This window comes from Amblyraja radiata, chromosome 47 (assembly GCF_010909765.2).
Source record: "Amblyraja radiata isolate CabotCenter1 chromosome 47, sAmbRad1.1.pri, whole genome shotgun sequence".
Classification (NCBI taxonomy): Eukaryota; Metazoa; Chordata; class Chondrichthyes; order Rajiformes; family Rajidae; genus Amblyraja; species Amblyraja radiata.
In genome coordinates this window covers 1082531-1097992 of record NC_046002.1, presented here as the reverse complement: position 1 = coordinate 1097992, position 15462 = coordinate 1082531, and the positions used below count along the sequence as shown (strand labels likewise).

The window sequence follows — 15462 nt, the reverse complement described above, 5'->3', positions numbered from 1 at the left end:
TTCTGTCTTTACTTTGTGTACTAGTCATGTCTCTACTATTTATTTAATTCCCCTTCCATGTTTTTCCTCTACCTGCTAAAGGCGCCCATAAATAAAATTTATTATTATTATTATTACTTGAAGTTATGATGATGCCATGAAAATATTACTTAAGAGACCTCGATGGTGTCGTGCAAGTGAAATGTTTGTGGCTGCAGGAGTCAATACTTTACAAACTGTCTTAAGAAATCTTTTGTATACATTTATTTGCCGGATTAATGACTCTGAGAATGAAATAATCTTGGCCTTATCAAACATAAGGTTTAGCACTACATGCTACCAATCCCAGCTGTGGAGACATTGGTATCGTCGTCTCGTTGTAGGACACTGATTTTTTTCATTCTTGATCTTAAACCATGTGTTGTGCTTTTGTATGTAATTTACTGTGCTTCTGTATACAATTTATTCTATGTAATATATGCTCTTTATCTGGACTAAGAAGTAAGTAAATAAGTTAGAGAAGCCAATGTTCATGTCGCAAGGGTGATCAGCTTTAGACCGAAGATAGACACAAAATGCTGGAGTAACTCAGCGAGACAGGCAGCATCTCTGGAGAGAAGGAATATGTGACCTTTCTTCAGACTGAGAGAGTCAGGGGAGAGGGAAACGAGGGATATGAAAAGGAACATAGAAAAAATGCATGAAAGATGTGCAAAAGGACGAATCAAAGTCAGCAACAATGGCCAAGGAAAGGTGGAGCCCACAGTGGTCTATTGTTGGCTGTGAGGAAGGTGCTAACGAGTCATGAATTTCACTGTTCGCATCCCTTCATTATCACCTTATCCCCAGCCAACAATGGACCATTGTGGGCTCCACCTTTCCTTGGTCATCATTGACAGCTCTGATCTGTTCTGTACCTTTTCATAGTTTCAAACTCCCCTGACCCTCAGTCTGATCTTAAATGTCACTTATTCCTTCTCTCCAGAGATGCTTGCTGACCCGCTGAGTAACTCCAGCTTTTTATGCCTACATTCAGGTTCTGGAGGTTAGGAAGGCACGGTGGTGCAGCAGTAGAGTTGCTGCCTCACAGTGCCAGAGACCCAGGTCCGATCCTGACTACGGGTGCTGTCTGTACGGAGTTTGCACGTTTTCTCCGTGACCTGCATGGGTTTTCTCCAGGTTCCTACCACACTCCAAAGGCGTACAGGTTTGTAGCCTAACTGACTAGGTGAACATTATACAATTGTCCCTAGTGTGCGTAGGATAGTGGTAGTGTACAGGGTGATCACTGGTCGGCACGTACACGGTGGGCCGAAGGGCCAGTTTCTGCGCTGAATCTCTAAACTAAACTACTGCATCGTTCCATCACAGGCCCCAGCAATAATAAATTCCCAGTTGCTCAGTGTTGGCCTTAACCCTCAGCTGGAGAGAGTTGGCCACAACATAGCAACACTCTGCCTGACCCAGGTACCTCTGTGCCCATTCCCCATCACCCCCAATCTTTCATGCATTAGCCCCAACCATTTGCCTCTCAGGTTCTCAATTCTCCTGCTATGCGTAAAATACTCTGTGCATTCACCCTCAGTCATACACGGGTCAATAAAGTTCAGGCCGTCTCTCAGCGTAACAATGATTTTATTTAATCACAAGCAGGATTAAAAACAGTTGCAATATTTAGCATTGAGAAGCATTGGGGGTGGGGGTGGGGGGGCGAAGAGGAAGATTCACGGGAAGAGGGGGAGGGAAAGATGAGAGAGGGAGTTAAGGAAGGGAAGATAAGGGGGAGGGGAGAATGTGGGGGGAGGGAAGCATGAGGGGAGAACGAGGGAGGGGATGACTAGGGAGGGAACATGAGGGGAGGGGGGAGGAATGGAAGGGAGAGAGGGAGGGAGGGGAGGACGAGACGAGACGAGGGAGGGGAGGGTGAGGGGGTTGGTAGGGTGTCATCTCCTGGGTATGTACCTCTGGCACAGGTCACCGCGGGCTGCAGGTGAGTGGAGGGGGAGGGAGGGGATAAAGTGGGTGGGGAGGGGACGGTCAGGGGGGGGAGGGTGAGGAGTGGGGGGGGGGGGAAGTGAGGGGTGATGTGGGGAGGATGCGGGGGGAGAGCGAGGAGGGAGGGAGGGTCTCATCTCCCGAGCATGTACTCCTGGCACAGGTGCGGGCTGCAGGTGAGGGAGGGGAGGATGCGGGGGCAGAGCGAGGCGGGTAGGGCCTCATCTGCCGGGCATGTACTCCTGGCACAGGTCGCCGCCCAGGTGTGGGCCACAGGTGAGGGTGTGCGAGTAGGTGAGGCTACCGTGCTTCAGGTCACACACGTGGTCGCGGTGGCCGGAGGACAGGTGCACCTGGCACGAGCCGAGCAGCGCGTCGGCCCAGAAGCTGTTGCTGTCCCACACCTCGACGGTGAGCTCGGTGTCGCTGGCGGCCAGACTCACCTGGCCCAGGTCCAGGGTGACGTTCCACACGGGGTTGTTGTCCGAAATGACGTCGGTGGACGCGGCGGCGATGTCGGCCCCGCCTCCCGCCGGCCCCACGCGCAGGCGCACATAGGCGTCGGTCTGCGACAACCAGTCGCCCCACAGCCCGCGAGCCCGCTGGACCTCCACCTGCAGCGTCCCCCAGCGCCGCCGGAGGGGGCAGCAGGCGGCGCTCAACCCCGGTTGCCCCTGGCAACGGCAGCTGCAGGGCCTACTCGGGTCAGTGCGGCCGCCCGCCGGGCACGGCTCGGTCCCGACCCCGGGGCATTGATTCTTCATCGCCTCCCCTCCCGCCTGCAGGAGGTGGCGGGCGATGGCCGCCTTCAGCAGATCCCGCCGCGGGTCTTTGGAGGGCAGGAGCAGGTGGAGCGGCTCCAGGGTGCGGCGCAGCACCCCAGGGTGCGCGGGCAGCGAGGCTAGCCAGGAGGTGTAGGCCGAAGAGCCGCCGGGGGAAGAGGAGTCGGTGTCAGAGGAAGGTAGGGAGTTGGAGGAGGAGGAGGAGATGGAGGAATGTTTGGAGTTGGAGGGAGAGTCTGGGTCAGAAGAGTCATCGGAGGTAAAGACGAAGTTGGAGGAAGGTAAGGAGTCTTTGGAGGGGGGGTTGGAGATGGAGGAGGGGGAGGAATCAGAGGAGGTAGAGAGGGAGGAATTGGAGGAGAGGTAGAAGGAGTCAGAGGAGGAAGAGGGGTTGAAGAGGTTGTCCATGCTGCCTGGGCTGCCGCCCGTCACCTCCGTGAGGCGTTCGCTGTAGGTCTGGTGGAAGGTCAGCTTGCCCTCCATCTTGCTGCGGTCTTGGTTGCAGTTTGGCCCCTTGGTGTCAGAGTCCACCTTGGTGTCAGAGTCCACCTTGCCCGTCATCTTCTTCAGCACCTCCGACTTCAGGCAGTCTTTCACCTGGGGGTGAATAATAATAATAATAATAATAATAATATCTTTTATTGTCATTGCACGTCAGTGCAACGAGATTTAGTATGCAGCTTCCAACCGATGTAAAAGAAAAGTAAAATAAATAAATAAGCTGTGTGACATGACCAAGGAGAGAGACGGGGGGGTGAGGGAGGGTCAGGGGATGAAGGAGCGGGGGGGGGGGGGGAAGAAGGGGTGAGGAAGACGGGTATGAGGGAGCGATTGGGGAAGAGAGGAGTGTGGAGAGGGTGAGGGTGAGGGAGCGTCAGGGGAGGGAGGGTAGGGGGTTGAGGGAGCACCGTGGGAGAGTGAGGGAGGGGTCAGGTTTAAGGTCGGGGATCTGTTGTTAATATTTACCATTGGTGTCTGCAGTCATTGGGCCAGTCCGGGAGGGGTCATGTGTTTGTGTCAAGGGTCATAAAGCACAAGAACAAGCCCTTCGGCCCACAATGTTTGTGCTGAACAAGATCCCAAGACCAACTCTTCTCTGCCTGCACACAATCCATATCTTTCTATTGCCTGATAGCCATGTGCTTATCCAAGTTACGCCTCTTAAACACCACTATCGTATCTGCCTCCACCACCACCCCTGGAAGCGCATTCCAGGCACCCACCATCCTCTGTGTAAAAATAAACTTAATAAGATCATAAGTGATAGGAGCAGAATTAGGTCATTCGGCCCCACATTCAATCATGGCTGATCTACCTCTTCCTCCTAACCTCATTCTCCTGCCTTCTCCCCATAATCTCCTGCACCCGTACTAATAAAGAATCTATCTATCTCTGCCTTAAATATATCCACTGACTTGGCCTCCACAGCCTTCTGTGGCACAGATTCACCTCCTCTGAGTGAAGAAATTCCTCATCATATCCTTCCTAAAAGAACGTCTTTTAATTCTGAGGCTGTGACCACTAGTTCATGACTCTCCCACTAGTGGAAATATCCTCTCCACATCCACTCTATCCTGGCCTTTCACTATTCTGTACGTTTCAATGGAGTCCCCCCACATCCGTACAACTTGACCCACACATCTCCTTTAAACGTTGCTCATCTCACTTCAAAGCTATGTCCTCTGGTATTTGATATTTCCATCGTAGGGTAAAGGCTCTGACTGTCTACCCTATCTAATGCCTCTCATACTTCCACCAGGTCTCCCACAACATCTGCGAATCCAGAGAAAATAATCCGAGGTTGTCCAACCTCATCCTGTAGCTAATACCAACTGATCCAAACATTATTCTGGGCCCTACTTCCTCTCCTTTCATTCTGAACAAAGGATCCGACTCAAAAAGTCGCCTATTCTTTTTCCCCAGAGATGCTGCCCGACCAGTTGAGTTATTCCAGCATTTGGCGCATATCATTTCTGGTAAACCTCCTCTGCACTCTTTCCAAAGCCTCCACATCCTTCCTGTAATGGGGTGACCAGAACTGCACCCAATGTTCTCAGTATGGCCTGACCAAAGTGCATCATGGTTTCCTGACTTGTGCTCAAGGCTCGGACTTATGAAAGCAAACATATTATAGTTCTTTACCACTCTATCTACCTGTGTTGCCACTTTCAGGGTGTTACAGACTTGGCCCCCAAGATCCCTCTGTACATCAATGCTGTTAAGGGTTATGTCATTAATTGTACACCAGCTCCAAGTTCATGGTCAGAGGTTGGGGTTCGCGGTCAGAGGTCGGGGTTAGAGGTCAATTTGTAGTTAAGCGTTGGGGGTTCAGGAGTCAATGTTTCGTGGACAGAGGTCGATGTTCATAGTCCAGGTCAGGGGTTATCTTTGAGTTAAAGTTTGAGGTTCAGCGGTCAAGGTTCAAGGTCAGAGGTCCTGAGAACACAAGATTGGAGTTAACAGTTGTGATTCAGAGGTCACGGCCGAGGGCGGGGGTTCATGGTCTGGGGTCAGGGTCGGCACTCACCTCATCCAGGGTTTGCCCGTTGAGGGCGATCTGGCAGGTGCGGAGGGCGGTGAGGTCAGTGTAGGCGCCACCCAGGTCTACGGCCACCACATAGTGGGTGCCGAAGGTGCGCAGAAAGCTGCTGTAGAGGAAGTCGGCTTCGCTGGTGCCACCGGTACTGGGCAGGGTGCGCAGGAGCTGCTCCAGGTGCGGATGCAGTGGTGGCTGGTGGCCCAACCGCGCCTTGTATAGGCGGCAGCTGAAGGACAGGCGGCTGAAACTGTAGCGGTCGCTGGAGGCCTTCTGCCGGGCAAATTCGGTCTGCTGGGAGAGCGAGCCGGCAGCAGAGACCACGGCAGACATATCCTTGTTCGCCACGTCCAGGTGGGAGCTCCAGCTGCTGTCCAGCCCGCTGCTCTCCGACGCGCTTACCTCCCCCGCTGAATTGAAGGTCTGGCCGGACAGGTAACGCCGACAGTCCGTCGCCGAATGCCAGTGTTTCACGGCTTGGGGCAGCCGCTGACGCTTGCCCTCCAGCTGATCGTTGTGGCACAGTGTGCAGCCCCCATCCGGCAGCTGCCAGGACCGGGTATCCACCACCCAGGTGCCCGTCCCACGCATGTGGACCACGTCAAAGCCCTCGCCCACCATCTCCACCCCCGGCATCGGGGTCGCCACATTGCACTCTTTGGCCGTACCTGTCCCGCACACGCTGGAGGCCATTCTCCATTCTTATCCACTCCAACTGCTGAGTGGAACTATCCAGCCAGTACATTATGTTCTTAATATGCACTGCCCAGTAGTAATACATAAAGTTAGGTAATGATAAACCCCCAACTTCTTTAGATTTGCACAAATGCTTTAGTTGAATTCTATGTGTTCTGTAATCCCATATAAAATTAGTGATAGTGGAATCTAGTTTTTTGAAAAAATATTTTGGAATATATATTGGGATCGCTTGAAACAAATATATTAATTGTGGTAAGAAAGTCATTTTTATAGCGTTAATTCTACCTATCAATGAGAGCGGAAGTGCTTTCCAAAATTTAATCATATCATTCAGTTTATTTAATAGTGGTATAAAATTGGCACTGAATAATGATTTGTGTCTTCTCGTAATTTGAATACCCAGATACTTGAATTTTTCTGTTACAATTTTGACGGGGAATTTTAGTAAGTGTCTCGAATCCTGTGGTTTTAAAGACATAATTTCGCTTTTATTCCAATTTATTCTATATCCTGAAAAAGAGCCGAATTCCTCAATTAGTGTTAATAAGGTGGGTATACTCGTTTATACATTTATACAGTATACATTTATTTGCCGGATTAATGACTGAGAATGAAATAATCTTGACCTTATCAAACATAAGGTTTAGCACTACATGCTACCAATCCCAGCTGCGGAGACATTGGCATCGTCGTCTCGTTGTAGGACACTGATTTTTTTAATTCTTGATCTTAAACCATGTGTTGTGCTTTTGTATGTAATTTACTGTGCTTCTGTATACAATTTATTCTATGTAATATATGCTCTTTATCTGGACTAAGAAGTAAGTAAATAAGTTAGAGAAGCCAATGTTCATGTCGCAAGGGTGATCAGCTTTAGACCGAAGATAGACACAAAATGCTGGAGTAACTCAGCGAGACAGGCAGCATCTCTGGAGAGAAGGAATACGTGACCTTTCTTCAGACTGAGATAGTCAGGGGAGAGGGAAACGAGGGATATGAAAAGGAACATAGAAAAAATGCATGAAAGATGTGCAAAAGGACGAATCAAAGTCAGCAACAATGGCCAAGGAAAGGTGGAGCCCACAAGGGTCTATTGTTGGCTGTGAGGAAGGTGATAACGAGTCATGAATTTCACTGTTCGCATCCCTTCATTATCACCTTATCCCCAGCCAACAATGGACCATTGTGGGCTCCACCTTTTCTTGGTCATCATTGACAGCTCTGATCTGTTCTGTACCTTTTCATAGTTTCCCACTCCCCTGACCCTCAGTCTGATCCAAAATGTCACTTATTCCTTCTCTCCAGAGATGCTTGCTGACCCGCTGAGTTACTCCAGCTTTTTATGTCTACATTCAGGTTCTGGAGGTTAGGAAGGCACGGTGGTGCAGCAGTAGAGTTGCTGCCTCACAGTGCCAGAAACCCAGGTCCAATCCTGACTACGGGTGCTGTCTGTACGGAGTTTGCACGTTTTCTCCGTGACCTGCATGGGTTTTCTCCAGGTTCCTACCACACTCCAAAGGCGTACAGGTTTGTAGCCTAACTGACTAGGTGAACATTATACAATTGTCCCTAGTGTGCGTAGGATAGTGGTAGTGTACGGGTTGATCAATGGTCGGCACGTACAGGGTGGGCCGAAGGGCCAGTTTCTGCGCTGAATCTCTAAACTAAACTACTGCATCGTTCCATCACAGGCCCCAACAATAATAAATTCCCAGTTGCTCAGTGTTGGCCTTAACCCTCAGCTGGAGAGAGTTGGCCACAACATAGCAACACTCTGCCTGACCCAGGTACCTCTGTGCCCGTTCCCCATCACCCCCAATCTTTCATGCATTAGCCCCCTCCATTTGCCTCTCAGGTTCTCAATTCTCCTGCTATGCGTAAAATACTCTGTGCATTCACCCTCAGTCATACACGGGTCAATAAAGTTCAGGCCGTCTCTCAGCGTAACAATGATTTTATTTAATCACAAGCAGGATTAAAAACAGTTGCAATATTTAGCATTGAGAAGCATTGGGGGTGGGGGTGGGGGGGCGAAGAGGAAGATTCACGGGAAGAGGGGGAGGGAAAGATGAGAGAGGGAGTTAAGGAAGGGAAGATAAGGGGGAGGGGAGAATGTGGGGGGAGGGAAGCATGAGGGGGAGAACGAGGGGAGGGGATGACTAGGGAGGGAACATGAGGGGAGGGGGGAGGAATGGAAGGGAGAGAGGGAGGGAGGGGAGGACGAGACGAGACGAGGGAGGGGAGGGTGAGGGGGTTGGTAGGGTGTCATCTCCTGGGTATGTACCTCTGGCACAGGTCACCGCGGGCTGCAGGTGAGTGGAGGGGGAGGGAGGGGATAAAGTGGGTGGGGAGGGGACGGTCAGGGGGGGGAGGGTGAGGAGTGGGGGGGGGGGGGGGAAGTGAGGGGTGATGTGGGGAGGATGCGGGGGGACAGCGAGGAGGGAGGGAGGGTCTCATCTCCAGAGCATGTACTCCTGGCACAGGTGCGGGCTGCAGGTGAGGGAGGGGAGGATGCGGGGGCAGAGCGAGGCGGGTAGGGCCTCATCTGCCGGGCATGTACTCCTGGCACAGGTCGCCGCCCAGGTGTGGGCCACAGGTGAGGGTGAGCGAGTAGGTGAGGCTACCGTGCTTCAGGTCACACACGTGGTCGCGGTGGCCGGAGGACAGGTGCACCTGGCACGAGCCGAGCAGCGCGTCGGCCCAGAAGCTGTTGCTGTCCCACACCTCGACGGTGAGCTCGGTGTTGCTGGCGGCCAGACTCACCTGGCCCAGGTCCAGGGTGACGTTCCACACGGGGTTGTTGTCCGAAATGACGTCGGTGGACCCGGTGGCGATGTCCAGAAATTCCCAGTTGCTCAGTGTTGGCCTTAACCCTCAGCTGGAGAGAGTTGGCCACAACATAGCAACACTCTGCCTGACCCAGGTACCTCTGTGCCCGTTCCCCATCACCCCCAATCTTTCATGCATTAGCCCCCTCCATTTGCCTCTCAGGTTCTCAATTCTCCTGCTATGCGTAAAATACTCTGTGCATTCACCCTCAGTCATACACGGGTCAATAAAGTTCAGGCCGTCTCTCAGCGTAACAATGATTTTATTTAATCACAAGCAGGATTAAAAACAGTTGCAATATTTAGCATTGAGAAGCATTGGGGGTGGGGGTGGGGGGGCGAAGAGGAAGATTCACGGGAAGAGGGGGAGGGAAAGATGAGAGAGGGAGTTAAGGAAGGGAAGATAAGGGGGAGGGGAGAATGAGGGGGGAGGGATGGGGAGAATGAGGGGGGAGGGATGGGGAGGGAAGCATGAGGGGAGAACGAGGGAGGGGATGACTAGGGAGGGAACATGAGGGGAGGGGGGAGGTGAGGGAGGAATGGAAGGGAGAGAGGGAGGGGAGGACGAGACGTGACGAGGGCGGGGAGGGTGAGGGTTGGTAGGGTGTCATCTCCTGGGTATGTACCTCTGGCACAGGTCACCGCGCATGTGCGGGCTGCAGGTGAGTGGAGGGGGAGGGAGGGGATAAGAGGATGGGGACGGTCAGGGGTGGATGGTGAGGAGTGGGGGAAGTGAGGGGTGATGTGGGGATGAGGGAGGGGAGGATGCGGGGGGAGAGCGAGGAGGGAGGGAGGTTTTCATCTCCCGAGCATGTACTCCTGGCACAGGTGCGGGCTGCAGGTGAGGGAGGGGAGGATGCGGGGGCAGAGCGAGGCGGGTAGGGGCTCATCTGCCGGGCATGTACTCCTGGCACAGGTCGCCGCCCAGGTGTGGGCCACAGGTGAGGGTGTGCGAGTAGTTGAGGCTACCGTGCTTCAGGCTACACACGTGGTCGCGGTGGCCGGAGGACAGGTGCACCTGGCACGAGCCGAGCAGCGCGTCGGCCCAGAAGCTGTTGCTGTCCCACACCTCGACGGTGAGCTCGGTGTCGCTGGCGGCCAGACTCACCTGGCCCAGGTGCAGGGTGACGTTCCACACGGGGTTGTTGTCCGAAATGACGTCGGTGGACCCGGTGGCGATGTCGGCCCCGCCTCCCGCCGGCCCCACGCGCAGGCGCACATAGGCGTCGGTCTGCGACAACCAGTCGCCCCACAGCCCGCGAGCCCGCTGGACCTCCACCTGCAGCGTCCCCCAGCGCCGCCGGAGGGGGCAGCAGGCGGCGCTCAACCCCGGTTGCCCCTGGCAACGGCAGCTGCAGGGCCTACTCGGGTCAGTGCGGCCGCCCGCCGGGCACGGCTCGGTCCCGACCCCGGGGCATTGATTCTTCATCGCCTCCCCTCCCGCCTGCAGGAGGTGGCGGGCGATGGCCGCCTTCAGCAGATCCCGCCGCGGGTCTTTGGAGGGCAGGAGCAGGTGGAGCGGCTCCAGGGTGCGGCGCAGCACCCCAGGGTGCGCGGGCAGCGAGGCTAACCAGGAGGTGTAGGCCGAAGAGCCGCCGGGGGAAGAGGAGTCGGTGTCAGAGGAAGGTAGGGAGTTGGAGGAGGAGGAGATGGAGGAATGTTTGGAGTTGGAGGGAGAGTCTGGGTCAGAAGAGTCATCGGAGGTAAAGACGAAGTTGGAGGAAGATAAGGAGTCTTTGGAGGGGGGGTTGGAGATGGAGGAGGGGGAGGAATCAGAGGAGGTAGAGAGGGAGGAATTGGAGGAGAGGTAGAAGGAGTCAGAGGAGGAAGAGGGGTTGAAGAGGTTGTCCATGCTGCCTGGGCTGCCGCCCGTCACCTCCGTGAGGCGTTCGCTGTAGGTCTGGTGGAAGGTCAGCTTGCCCTCCATCTTGCTGCGGTCTTGGTTGCAGTTTGGCCCCTTGGTGTCAGAGTCCACCTTGGTGTCAGAGTCCACCTTGCCCGTCATCTTCTTCAGCACCTCCGACTTCAGGCAGTCTTTCACCTGGGGGTGAATAATAATAATAATAATAATAATATCTTTTATTGTCATTGCACGTCAGTGCAACGAGATTTAGTACGCAGCTTCCAACCGATGTAAAAGAAAAGTAAAATAAATAAATAAGCTGTGTGACATGACCAAGGAGAGAGACGGGGGGGGGGGGGGGTGAGGGAGGGTCAGGGGATGAAGGAGATGGGGGGGGGGGGGGGAGATGGGGTGAGGAAGACGGGTATGAGGGAGCGATTGGAGAAGAGAGGAGTGTGGAGAGGGTGAGGGAGCGTCAGGGGAGGGAGGGTAGGGGGTTGAGGGAGCACCGTGGGAGAGTGAGGGAGGGATCAGGTTTAAGGTCGGGGATCTGTTGTTAATATTTACCATTGGTGTCTGCAGTCATTGGGCCAGTCCGGGAGGGGTCATGTGTTTGTGTCAAGGGTCATAAAGCACAAGAACAAGCCCTTCGGCCCACAATGTTTGTGCTGAACAAGATCCCAAGACCAACTCTTCTCTGCCTGCACACAATCCATATCTTTCTATTGCCTGATAGCCATGTGCTTATCCAAGTTACGCCTCTTAAACACCACTATCGTATCTGCCTCCACCACCACCCCTGGAAGCGCATTCCAGGCACCCACCATCCTCTGTGTAAAAATAAACTTAATAAGATCATAAGTGATAGGAGCAGAATTAGGTCATTCGGCCCCACATTCAATCATGGCTGATCTACCTCTTCCTCCTAACCTCATTCTCCTGCCTTCTCCCCATAATCTCCTGCACCCGTACTAATAAAGAATCTATCTATCTCTGCCTTAAATATATCCACTGACTTGGCCTCCACAGCCTTCTGTGGCACAGATTCACCTCCTCTGAGTGAAGAAATTCCTCATCATATCCTTCCTAAAAGAACGTCTTTTAATTCTGAGGCTGTGACCACTAGTTCATGACTCTCCCACTAGTGGAAATATCCTCTCCACATCCACTCTATCCTGGCCTTTCACTATTCTGTACGTTTCAATGGAGTCCCCCCACATCCGTACAACTTGACCCACACATCTCCTTTAAACGTTGCTCATCTCACTTCAAAGCTATGTCCTCTGGTATTTGATATTTCCATCGTAGGGTAAAGGCTCTGACTGTCTACCCTATCTAATGCCTCTCATACTTCCACCAGGTCTCCCACAACATCTGCGAATCCAGAGAAAATAATCCGAGGTTGTCCAACCTCATCCTGTAGCTAATACCAACTGATCCAAACATTATTCTGGGCCCTACTTCCTCTCCTTTCATTCTGAACAAAGGATCCGACTCAAAAAGTCGCCTATTCTTTTTCCCCAGAGATGCTGCCCGACCAGTTGAGTTATTCCAGCATTTGGCGCATATCATTTCTGGTAAACCTCCTCTGCACTCTTTCCAAAGCCTCCACATCCTTCCTGTAATGGGGTGACCAGAACTGCACCCAATGTTCTCAGTATGGCCTGACCAAAGTGCATCATGGTTTCCTGACTTGTGCTCAAGGCTCGGACTTATGAAAGCAAACATATTATAGTTCTTTACCACTCTATCTACCTGTGTTGCCACTTTCAGGGTGTTACAGACTTGGCCCCCAAGATCCCTCTGTACATCAATGCTGTTAAGGGTTATGTCATTAATTGTACACCAGCTCCAAGTTCATGGTCAGAGGTTGGGGTTCGCGGTCAGAGGTCGGGGTTAGAGGTCAATTTGTAGTTAAGCGTTGGGGGTTCAGGAGTCAATGTTTCGTGGACAGAGGTCGATGTTCATAGTCCAGGTCAGGGGTTATCTTTGAGTTAAAGTTTGAGGTTCAGCGGTCAAGGTTCAAGGTCAGAGGTCCTGAGAACACAAGATTGGAGTTAACAGTTGTGATTCAGAGGTCACGGCCGAGGGCGGGGGTTCATGGTCTGGGGTCAGGGTCGGCACTCACCTCATCCAGGGTTTGCCCGTTGAGGGCGATCTGGCAGGTGCGGAGGGCGGTGAGGTCAGTGTAGGCGCCACCCAGGTCTACGGCCACCACATAGTGGGTGCCGAAGGTGCGCAGAAAGCTGCTGTAGAGGAAGTCGGCTTCGCTGGTGCCACCGGTACTGGGCAGGGTGCGCAGGAGCTGCTCCAGGTGCGGATGCAGTGGTGGCTGGTGGCCCAACCGCGCCTTGTATAGGCGGCAGCTGAAGGACAGGCGGCTGAAACTGTAGCGGTCGCTGGAGGCCTTCTGCCGGGCAAATTCGGTCTGCTGGGAGAGCGAGCCGGCAGCAGAGACCACGGCAGACATATCCTTGTTCGCCACGTCCAGGTGGGAGCTCCAGCTGCTGTCCAGCCCGCTGCTCTCCGACGCGCTTACCTCCCCCGCTGAATTGAAGGTCTGGCCGGACAGGTAACGCCGACAGTCCGTCGCCGAATGCCAGTGTTTCACGGCTTGGGGCAGCCGCTGACGCTTGCCCTCCAGCTGATCGTTGTGGCACAGTGTGCAGCCCCCATCCGGCAGCTGCCAGGACCGGGTATCCACCACCCAGGTGCCCGTCCCACGCATGTGGACCACGTCAAAGCCCTCGCCCACCATCTCCACCCCCGGCATCGGGGTCGCCACATTGCACTCTTTGGCCGTACCTGTCCCGCACACGCTGGAGGCCATTCTCCATTCTTATCCACTCCAACTGCTGAGTGGAACTATCCAGCCAGTACATTATGTTCTTAATATGCACTGCCCAGTAGTAATACATAAAGTTAGGTAATGATAAACCCCCAACTTCTTTAGATTTGCACAAATGCTTTAGTTGAATTCTATGTGTTCTGTAATCCCATATAAAATTAGTGATAGTGGAATCTAGTTTTTTGAAAAAATATTTTGGAATATATATTGGGATCGCTTGAAACAAATATATTAATTGTGGTAAGAAAGTCATTTTTATAGCGTTAATTCTACCTATCAATGAGAGCGGAAGTGCTTTCCAAAATTTAATCATATCATTCAGTTTATTTAATAGTGGTATAAAATTGGCACTGAATAATGATTTGTGTCTTCTCGTAATTTGAATACCCAGATACTTGAATTTTTCTGTTACAATTTTGACGGGGAATTTTAGTAAGTGTCTCGAATCCTGTGGTTTTAAAGACATAATTTCGCTTTTATTCCAATTTATTCTATATCCTGAAAAAGAGCCGAATTCCTCAATTAGTGTTAATAAGGTGGGTATACTCGTTTATACATTTATACAGTATACATTTATTTGCCGGATTAATGACTGAGAATGAAATAATCTTGACCTTATCAAACATAAGGTTTAGCACTACATGCTACCAATCCCAGCTGCGGAGACATTGGCATCGTCGTCTCGTTGTAGGACACTGATTTTTTTAATTCTTGATCTTAAACCATGTGTTGTGCTTTTGTATGTAATTTACTGTGCTTCTGTATACAATTTATTCTATGTAATATATGCTCTTTATCTGGACTAAGAAGTAAGTAAATAAGTTAGAGAAGCCAATGTTCATGTCGCTAGGGTGATCAGCTTTAGACCGAAGATAGACACAAAATGCTGGAGTAACTCAGCGAGACAGGCAGCATCTCTGGAGAGAAGGAATACGTGACCTTTCTTCAGACTGAGAGAGTCAGGGGAGAGGGAAACGAGGGATATGAAAAGGAACATAGAAAAAATGCATGAAAGATGTGCAAAAGGACGAATCAAAGTCAGCAACAATGGCCAAGGAAAGGTGGAGCCCACAAGGGTCTATTGTTGGCTGTGAGGAAGGTGATAACGAGTCATGAATTTCACTGTTCGCATCCCTTCATTATCACCTTATCCCCAGCCAACAATGGACCATTGTGGGCTCCACCTTTTCTTGGTCATCATTGACAGCTCTGATCTGTTCTGTACCTTTTCATAGTTTCCCACTCCCCTGACCCTCAGTCTGATCCAAAATGTCACTTATTCCTTCTCTCCAGAGATGCTTGCTGACCCGCTGAGTTACTCCAGCTTTTTATGTCTACATTCAGGTTCTGGAAGTTAGGAAGGCACGGTGGTGCAGCAGTAGAGTTGCTGCCTCACAGTGCCAGAAACCCAGGTCCAATCCTGACTACGGGTGCTGTCTGTACGGAGTTTGCACGTTTTCTCCGTGACCTGCATGGGTTTTCTCCAGGTTCCTACCACACTCCAAAGGCGTACAGGTTTGTAGCCTAACTGACTAGGTGAACATTATACAATTGTCCCTAGTGTGCGTAGGATAGTGGTAGTGTACGGGTTGATCACTGGTCGGCACGTACAGGGTGGGCCGAAGGGCCAGTTTCTGCGCTGAATCTCTAAACTAAACTACTGCATCGTTCCATCACAGGCCCCCAACAATAATAAATTCCCAGTTGCTCAGTGTTGGCCTTAACCCTCAGCTGGAGAGAGTTGGCCACAACATAGCAACACTCTGCCTGACCCAGGTACCTCTGTGCCCGTTCCCCATCACCCCCAATCTTTCATGCATTAGCCCCCTCCATTTGCCTCTCAGGTTCTCAATTCTCCTGCTATGCGTAAAATACTCTGTGCATTCACCCTCAGTCATACACGGGTCAATAAAGTTCAGGCCGTCTCTCAGCGTAACAATGATTTTATTTAA

The 15462-nt window shown here is 52.1% G+C and overlaps 2 protein-coding genes across 2 annotated transcripts; both read right to left on the bottom strand.

Annotated features, from left to right (window-relative positions):
• Positions 1-2083: 2083 nt before the first annotated feature.
• On the bottom strand, positions 2084-5985 carry LOC116968885 (perforin-1-like). The gene is made up of 2 exons (XM_033015865.1): positions 5284-5985; positions 2084-3353 (listed from the first exon to the last, which is right to left on the bottom strand). Exons 1-2 carry the CDS (start codon positions 5983-5985, stop codon positions 2196-2198), a joined length of 1860 nt encoding a protein of 619 aa, XP_032871756.1. The 3' UTR covers positions 2084-2195.
• A 2467-nt stretch (positions 5986-8452) lies between these two features.
• LOC116968884 (perforin-1-like) lies at positions 8453-13492 on the bottom strand. Its single transcript, XM_033015864.1, has 3 exons — positions 12791-13492; positions 9707-10860; positions 8453-8857 (listed from the first exon to the last, which is right to left on the bottom strand). Exons 1-3 carry the CDS (start codon positions 13490-13492, stop codon positions 8533-8535), a joined length of 2181 nt encoding a protein of 726 aa, XP_032871755.1. The 3' UTR covers positions 8453-8532.
• Positions 13493-15462: the final 1970 nt, after the last annotated feature.